This window comes from Elaeis guineensis, chromosome 14 (assembly GCF_000442705.2).
Source record: "Elaeis guineensis isolate ETL-2024a chromosome 14, EG11, whole genome shotgun sequence".
Classification (NCBI taxonomy): Eukaryota; Viridiplantae; Streptophyta; class Magnoliopsida; order Arecales; family Arecaceae; genus Elaeis; species Elaeis guineensis.
In genome coordinates, this window is record NC_026006.2 from 49681557 (window position 1) to 49691066 (window position 9510).

Here is a 9510-nt window from a genome sequence, read left to right on the forward strand (position 1 = left end):
TTACATAACTCAGTCGTCCACTTCTTAGACTTTATGCAGACTCCTTTGTGCCAGACCCTACAGCAGGCATGCAAGATTTGGGCGCTGCCTTGTGTTTTCTACTTTTATCGCGAATCTCTCGTTCTCCACATAGATATAGTTCAAACAGAAAAATCTATGTTCTCCCACAGTTCAAACAGAAAAACTTTGGTAGATTTTTCTGTTTGTTGTTAGAGAACATTGATTTTTTTGTTTGTTGTTATTTGCTTGTGTTTTCTCTTTTCTACTTTCAAGGTGAATGTCCCATCCTCCACAGACATTCGACTTTGGGTGAACATAGAATTTTGTGTCTGTTGTTATTTACTTGTATTTTATTTGACTATGTGGAACATGTGCTTATCACTTGTGTGTAAGTTGATGGATCTCAGGGCCATGTATTCCAGGGTTGCTTCACTCTAAGAAATCTCAAAAACATGATCTTTTATTGAAAGACAGTAGGTCAAAAGGTAACATGTTATCCACAATTTCAACCAAAAAAAAAGAGGTTGGCCACAGTCTGACAGGATTTAAGGTGCCACTATCCTTTAGCCTTTATAATAATTCGATGTTTTTGGGTTTTGTTACTTGATAGACTAGCATGATTGATGCATGCGGAGTGCTGTAGGTAGAAACATATCTGCTTCAGGTAATCATCAAGCCAATTCTCATGCTTTAGATCCTTAACAAGGCAACTCCGTTTGTGATGATAAGTGGGCTCCATCTCCCTCCTCTATTTCTTTTGCCATCTTTGCCATCAACTCACGTATATGCTGTCTTAGGGAAGGACCTTTTTTTTTTTTTCTTTTTTTGGCAACACGTACACACAGGAAGGATAATCTAGGTAGGTTGTCATATTGCCATCAACTCATAAAGTTACAGTTTCAAGATCTTTTGTCTTCTGATTCTTATAAGGGTTTTTGGAGCACAAATCCTTCTAAAAAATATACAAAATTATATAAATATCCATGCAAAGTTCTTATTTACATGAACAATCTTATAAAATTTTCTTTTCGCACCGCTACTTATTAAGAATATTTTAATTATTTTAATTTTACATTATTTATTTCTTAACGATGGTTGATGATATAGGTGTATATATATATATATATAATGTAACTAATATTTTACAAGAATATACATACAAATAGCAACTTAACGATAGCAACTTAACGAGTATATTAACGTAATTTCATATATTTAGAAAGATATATACTCAAAAATCCTTTCCTGTACAAAAGAAAAAGATTTTTTTTTTTAAAAAAAAGTGAACAGTTGTATGTGACATTATTTGAGAAATATTAGTGCCCGTAAATAGTTGTTCGATTTTACTTAAACAAAATGAATAACCAACAGTGCTTTCAATGGGCTCCAGGAGAATCTCACTATTTTTTTTTTTTTGGTAATTAGGAGCATCTCACTAATTGAGAAGAAAAAAAAACACATGGTTGATGCAAATAAACGAAGTGTCCGCTTGGGTCCAAATATTATAATTCAAAAGCCCAACTATGATTCTCGAGAATTTACAAACAGCTGTACACTCTCATGTACCTGTGGACGATTCTCTGAGTTTTGCTTGTAAGATCATTCCAACTTCATCTGCTATGTTTTTCTTCTTGGAAGTCATCTGCATCATTAGATAGTCAGTTCGTGATCTAATGAAGAAAGTTCATATAGTAAGGAATGGTTTGCCAGTTCAAGAAGGGGCCATTCACAAAGTGCATGATCAAAAGAATGATAGAACTAAATTTGTAAGGCATATGAATTATCATTTCTTTAAGGAGGTAAGAACTGTGTTGTGTTCAACCCCAAGGCATCAAAATGCAAGCCTATTATCTAGCCCATGGGCTTCATAACTATGATCATAACCATCAGCCTTTCCCCACCTATTTTAGGAGTATTTCGCACCCCAATGGTCATGAAAATCAGATCAGGACTTGTTACATGGAGATGCTTTTTATGACTGCATGTCAACCTACCATCATTCCTCCACCTTTCTCATCTAGGATCATGACCAGAAGTGGCAGTGTTATGTCATCATACCTATCATAAGAAATGTCTAATTGATACATGAGGATATTGATCATGCATTAGAATCTGAAGGTCTGAATAGACAAGAAAAAAAATTCTATCCCTTCTTATTTTAAATGGTGATTTGCAACACTAGTCAGTAATGTTGAACTGGTGGAAGGAGAGGTATGATGGGGCAGAAAGGAAAAATGTTGGTGGTATAGAAAAGGCAAGTTACTAAGAATCACTGGTGAAATGCAGAAATTTTCTTTGATACATTTTTACTTTGAGCAAATCATAAAAAACATATATTCCGCAAAGGCAAATAAGAGTTGTTTTCCCTAACAATGAAATGCTGTTTTAATTTATTAAATAGTAAAAGCTACGATTAGAATGTGAACAATCTGTATTTTTACAAATCATTTAATTTGTAATAGTGAAACGAACTGTGCTTTCCCCTCCCCACTTCTTTCTCTATCCCTACCTTCTCCCCACAGTACATTCTGCACCAACCTAATATGATATTTGGTTAAAATTGGGTTCCATTTATGATCATAAACCACTTTGAGTCATATTTTATAGTTAGGCCTTGAACCAGTCCCAGGTGAATCTCCATGATAGACTGCATACCACATGAGCAAGGGCCCTATCTAGGTATGGCCATCTTAGCCGATTCATTAGATTTCTGACCTGACCCAAATGGGGCGGATTTAATCGGACCCTATTAGAATCCAGGGTGAATATGGGTTCTTAAAAAAATATCTAAAATGGTTTGAGTCAGGTATGGGTAATGGTACGCCTCGCTTGAACTCGATTTGATATAACCTTAATCTATATCTCTCCTTCAAAACTATAATTATTTTATAATGTTTACATGTATTCGACCCAACCTGACCCTTTTATCTATCCAATTTGAGATAGGTATAAGATGGATATATATATATATATATATATATATATATATATATATATATATATATATATATATATGAAATTTTTAATTATGGGGCAGATATGGATATTAGCTGATCTGACCCATATCTGATCAATTGTCATCCCTAGCCCTATCGCAAAGGCATGTAGCACTTGATAGGTGACATTCCTGGAACCTGGTTGTCTTCGAATTTGGACTAGTAGGAATTTGACATCTTGACAATTGATGTACCACACAACCAGGGGCCTCATTAAGAGGGGACAGTGCTTGGCTGACAATATCCCTTGGCTACTCTTCAGCTCACCTCAAAATAAATTGATCTTGAAAAACCTCATAAACAAGGTTCTGAACTTATTTTGAGTTGGCTCCCCCAATGCAATGCCTGGGCTGTTTGCTGCTCCCAAAAATGGGGTCAGCATAGCCAAGTAAAGGGCTATCTTTAAGGCCTTGGCTGGCACTTCACATTGTAGCACCAACCATGAAGGGGCAGCTATCGACACCGCACCTTTTGGCACCGTATAGTAAGGGGATGTTAAACTATGCTACCTCATAAACATGAGATCATTGCCCCTACAAAGGCCAAATTGCATAAATCATGCACAAATAGAAGCTTTACTTCATTCTGGAAAATTAGGTCTTCAAACAGTAAAGTGTTGTTGTCCTCACTTGCCAACAGGAAAGTCGTTCGGATTCAAAATTTGATGTTGGCACCTTGTTTAACAAATTGGGCTGCCTAACAGCCTTACAGCCTTGGTTGATTGGATGGTACCTTGTGGCCGTTCAAGTTTCCTGACAACAACATTTGTAGTTAGAGTGTGGTCATAGCCTTGTGTCACCTAGAATCTCCTTTCAACAAACCTCATCAAGTACCAATAAACTTTTCAAAAAATTGAAGCCTAGATCACCCCATATACCAACCGAGATGCCTATTATAAATACCTCCACTCCCCTCCCCTTCAGATCAGTAGCCACTAACCACTTGAGAGCATCAATTCTTCAATTCCTTCAAAAGTGAGTGACGAAAAGATCTTGCAGAAGCTCTGGACAGAGAGAGAGAGAGAGAGAGAGAACAAGAAGAAAAGGAGGCTGGCTAGACTCTTTTCATATAGACATCATCCAAGGTTTAGGGAAAAGACTCAATCCACTCTCTTTCCCTCTTTCTCTTTATTCTATAGGCTATAGGCTCATACATGCATAGGTCTACTATTTGCATTTAATAAGTCAATTACCCATCTTTTTCTTTGTGGGGGGTTTTATAAAGACAAGTGGTAGTTTTCTCACTTACTTTCCTCCGCCACCAACCTCCCTGGTGCATATTTGACATGATAGCCTTGTTTCTGCATACGTGCATTGAATTGTTTACCATATTCTTGCAGTTTAATCTTTCATTTTTCAGTCATCCATACAAATCCCTAGGCTGAATAAATTTTGTCCTATGGAGGTAAACCCATTCAATTAACACACCTCCTGGAGCAATTCAAGGCAATCGGGAAGCATTGTTGATACAGGAGGATCCAACAAAAGGGCTCAACTCAAATGTTATATTTAGCAACAACCCTCCACCAATGTCTAGAGAGCAATGCAAACCTGATCCTATAGATGTGCAGCCACATCAATAGATAGTCTTGTTAAAAAGAAGTAAATAAGATCCACCAGTGTTTTAGCTTAGTCATTTCCAACCTTGAATTTAGCATTATTGTCAATGATGAAAAGGATTAGCCATTTAAACTTTACACATTGTCTTACTGAAGCAATGGCATGTTAGATGTACATCCAAATATTTGCTATATTAAGGTTTCAACCTTTTATGCAGAAACACACACCTCTAGAAAATCAAGTGTAATTTGTCTTATGGTAGTGAAGCTAATAAAATATAAATGCTTTGTCACCCTTTCAATAAATAATAAAGGGACTTAAAAGCATAGCATGCAATTGCAAGGCTCCTGGGGATAAATACCTCAATAAGTTCCTCATAATTAGACTTCAGTAAATTGATTTTCCGATCACAATAATCCTTGCCCTCAGTCATGGTTTTCTGTGATAAACAAAGTAAAATCAGCAATCATAGAAGCCAAGCAAGAAGGATGCACAAATGAAATACGTTGGCAAGCATATCTGAAATTATGCCTATAAGGCATATATTATCAAAGAAATAGATAACTTGTCTAGATTATTTCATTAATATTTTTCTAAAAGTAAAATGAATTCTGCCACTGGCTTGCCATCCTAGTGCAAACACCTATAGATGTTCTTTTAATTGTTTTTAAATGTAAAAAATCTCAAAAACAACAAGTAAGAAACATATGTATGACATCTATTTATTTCAAAAAAAATACAAATGCATGTACATGAAAATATTGAAGACCAGAACCAGACAATATAAAGCCACACAAAAGATGCAAGCATGCATATTTTTGGGTCATGTCGATTCTGAATATTTCATTATTACAGCAGGGTCAGACACCTAAGAAGATAAGAGTTCCTTCACACTTAATCTCCTTAATCAAAATAGATAACATAATTGAGTCAACAATCTAAGCAAAGAAGGTTCCAAGAGGAAACAGATTATGGATTTCTTGTTTTTCCTTACAATTTCATGATTAACATATATAAAATGATTATTTTATACTTAACACAACAGAAATATGAGTATTTAATTCATTAACCAGACCAGTAATAAAAGGCATTACCACTAAGGCATTCAAACTACAGTTCATTCAAACTATAGTTTGCAACTAGAACTTGACCTGCGTTCACAATGTCAACATTGCAACCTACATCAAACCAAACAACTGCAAGCACTAAGATCCCATTTCTGTACCAGCAGCTTTGGTTAAAATAAACACCATGACTCAAACTATAGTTTCTTAAACTTGAATTTGCCATTTGCTCTTCTGCACCTTTAATTTATGAACAACAAAATAGAACATAAGCCTATCCAGGCTACTCAGAGAAGCTGTCTAGACATCTGATTGCCCAATCACCTGGGCAATTAACACACACAAAAGTTACAAGGAAGTGAAGACCTAGCTTAGGAAGGTTGTTGATGGAGTAAGTAGCAAATGTGTTTATTGTATTGTTATCAATACATAATTGAAAATCCAACTTTAAAAAAAAAAGGGAATAACCATATGAATTAATGATAGTAATTATCATCATCCTAATCCAAGCCTCAATCTGATAAAACATCATGAGATGATTAGATGACATAGCTAGAAATAAGTAAGTGAAAAACATTTAGGAATAGAGTTAAAGAAGATTGTGATTAAGAAAAAACTACTTATCAAGTAAGTTATAGTACAAGATCCTTTTTCTCTTTATAATCTCGTATGTGCAGGCGAGGCACATCATGAGCCACGATGTCAAGGAAATAATTAGCTATTTGCTTTCTGAAGTGGATGAAAAAACCTTGGTATCCTAAGATTTGGTACAACATGATAGAGGTATATTAAAGTTTGGCATAAATGGAAGGCTAATATTAACAACCTGCATATAGGTCCATCATCAGTAGCTTCTCCATCAAGATGAAATGGAAGGGAAGGCAAAAAGTATTGGCACAGCCAAGGAACAGCTAAATTACAATCAAAATGGAAGGCATCATTAGCTGCTTGAAAAAACAAAGCACGGCAGTCAAGAAAATAGGAATGTCATAAAAAGAAATTTGACGATTTTTAAAGGCGGAGAAAATTAAAATTATTTACATTAAAGGATTAACTGGTATTAAGACCTAAGGCTATTAGAGAGCAGATGCTGGGAGGCAACAGAATGAAGTAAACTGTTTAAAGCTACATTTGTTTGCTTCATTTCTGAAATTATAGTGTTAGAGTGATCACATTCTCCAAAAAGCATTTCACTGGATCAAATAAATGAATGCAGTAATGACATTCCCACATTTTAAATGACTGAAAAGGCATATTCTCATCAATTCCCAAAACAACCTACACATATATGCATGCAAAAAGAAATCATTTCCAGAGTCAGCCTGACCTTGTTATAGTTCTCTAGTTGAAAGTACAAATTTCTAGCTATCATCACTTTTTCCTAGATATTAAGGAGCAGAGTTGTCATACTGCCATCAAAAACTTCGACTTCTTGCGTTATCTTATTATGAATATCCGAATTTACCACCACAGTTTCCGGGGCCAAAAAGCAAATATGCAATCCAGCATAATATATGTAATGATATCGCCAAGAAATCTCTCGATGGTCCATACGCAACCCTAGATTTCATCATCCTTGCTAAAGATTCTAAATTTCTATCAGCTATCAATCCAAACACACGGAAAACACAGAAAGGAACTTGACAGGTGGCATCTTTATCAACAGAGTAGGAACAGAGGAAGAACCTCGATGAAGTATCCGGTCCCGACATCAACGAGAACTCTATCGGCGTCATCGAGGGTGCCCGGAACGTAAAGAGACGCCGTGAGAGGGACTAGCAGCTTCTTCCCTACAGAAGAATCGAACAAACTTTTCTAAGAATCAAATAGAGAGCTGAGTGAGAGAGAGAGAGAGAGAGAGATGTGATGAATGCCTTGGGGACGGAGGGAGAGATCGTGGAGGGCAGTGAAGGTGATCTCGAGGCGGGTGGCGGCAGTGCGGATCTTGTTGAGGCTGTCCTGGAGGAGATTGACCTCGAGATCGGACTGCTCCTTGAGGGATTTGAGCTGCTCCAAGCTCATCTTCTCCAACTCCGAAACCCCAATCCTGTTCCCGGCCTCGGCTCGCAGCCCTCGCGTCGCCATGACCTGGCACGTGCGGTGCACGGAAGACCGACGACATACGATATCTCTTTTTCTTCATCTTATTTACGAGTCCACATATTAGTGCCTTTAATAAAATATACTGTAATTTTAACCCCTTGCTTGAGAGAACTCCGAGGTAGCCATCGGCTGGAGTAATGGCAACAAGGATCTCCAAACCCCTTGTACTGGATAATTTTTAGACTTCCTCAAAACTTGACTTTTCCGAGGCTACTCGTATCTACACAGAGGCTAATTATGTTGCAGATCAGTTGGTAAGAAGATAAATCAATCTTGATTTGCCAATTGATTAGTTTGCGCTTCCAAAATTTGCTATTATCTTCCCAATGAAAAAACTGTTGTCACCTTTGTCAAGCATTTGTTTCTTTCCTTTTTTTTTTTTCTCTTTTGCATTCAGTTTCTGGTTTTTCGCTTTTTGTGACAACATCCAAAAAAAAAAAAGAAAAAGAAAAAGAAAAAGAAAAAAGAGGTGCGGCGTGGATTCCACGATAGGACAATGTGCCGGATCTTTTGTTATAAAAATTTTGATTAATATGCTTAAATATGCTTAACCCATCGTGCACATGGCATCATGCCTTAATTAATTAAATTCATGTTGAATTATGGTCAAACATGCCCCTAAAGTTTACTGTGCTACTTTTAAGGTTAAAAAGGAGGATTTTACTACGGTGCCCTGAAGGATAGTTTAATTTTTTTATAATTGACTTATTTCTGATCATCGGATTAAAAATGGATGATTTGAATTTCTCCATTAGCAATCGTTGGAGTACCAAATATGCATGACTGGTGCGATAATCGGTCTTTTTTTTTTTGGTCTCCTCTCCCAAATTATTTTCCAGTTCGAGGGGGGGGGTTGGGAGCGATGGCTTGTGGCGGAGAAGAAGAAAGCATCAGGAGGGGAGAAGAGAGGGGTCTACAGTGGAGAAGAAAAAAAGAGCGTCGGGAGGGAGGAGGGGAGGGAAGGCGGCCTACAACAGAGAAGAACAAAGTACTACGAGGGGGATGGGGGGAGGTGGCACGATCACAGGAGGGGCCTGGGCAGTCTATGGCAGAGAAGAAGAGGAGAGGGGGTGGTCTACAGTAGAGAAGAAGAAAGAAGGGGCGACCTATGGTAGGGAAGAAAAAAGTAGTGGGGGGGGATTGTGATGGAGAAGAAGAAGTGGGGTGGGGGAGGGGGGTTGGGCGGTGGAGAAGGAGAAAGTGGGGGGTGGGGCGGCCTGCGGTGGAGAAAAAGAAAGCGGGAGGGGGGCAGTCGGTCTGCGGTGGAGAAGAAGAAAATATGCAGAGGGTGGGCCTGCGATGGAGAAGAAGAGGGGGGAGAGCAGCCTACGCTAGAAAAGAAGAAGGGGGGAGGTGAGATCGTAAGAGGATGGGGGCGCAGACCACCGAAGAGGCGGGTGGCAGGCGGCGATGAGGAAAAGTGAAGAATAAGATAGAGAAAGATAAAAAATAATAAAATATTATTTTTAAAAAATAATAAAATATAAAAAATAATAGTAATGTAATATCTTAAATATTTTTTATAATAAAAAAATATTAAACGAGCACCATAGCAAAATTCTTAAAAGCATCGTAACCTTATGTATATAAGACCAACAAACCAATATTTACATCATTCATTTGCATATTCGAGTACCAAGTTCCAGCACAATTGCATCACAGTCAGGTTGCATTTGGAGAATGAGAAAAGGCGGAATATGAATAGTTATGACCTCCTTGAGTATTAATTTCTCAACTTATCTCTATTTCTGTCCAGCTACAATTCCTGGACTAACTCTAAACTGATTT

General features: G+C 37.4%; 1 protein-coding gene across 1 annotated transcript; it reads right to left on the reverse strand.

The window, feature by feature from the left end:
* Nucleotides 1-1473: 1473 nt before the first annotated feature.
* Nucleotides 1474-7758, reverse strand: LOC105057776 (prefoldin subunit 5). Its single transcript, XM_010940470.3, has 4 exons — nt 7494-7758; nt 7306-7409; nt 4917-4994; nt 1474-1642 (listed from the first exon to the last, which is right to left on the reverse strand). Exons 1-4 carry the CDS (start codon nt 7702-7704, stop codon nt 1559-1561), a joined length of 477 nt encoding a protein of 158 aa, XP_010938772.3. The 5' UTR covers nt 7705-7758; the 3' UTR covers nt 1474-1558.
* Between the last annotated feature and the right edge of the window lie 1752 nt (nt 7759-9510).

What these genes read in the sequence shown, in the direction of transcription:
- LOC105057776 (XM_010940470.3), bottom strand. Translation starts at nt 7,704, where the DNA reads ATGGCGACGCGAGGGCTGCGAGCCGAGGCCGGGAACAGGATTGGGGTT. An exon ending in GGACCGGATACTTCATCGAG is followed by an intron (nt 4,995 to 7,305) that starts GTTCTTCCTCTG and finishes TGTTTATCACAG; the next exon opens with AAAACCATGACTGAGGGCAA. An exon ending in ATTATGAGGAACTTATTGAG is followed by an intron (nt 1,643 to 4,916) that starts GTATTTATCCCC and finishes CTAATGATGCAG; the next exon opens with ATGACTTCCAAGAAGAAAAA.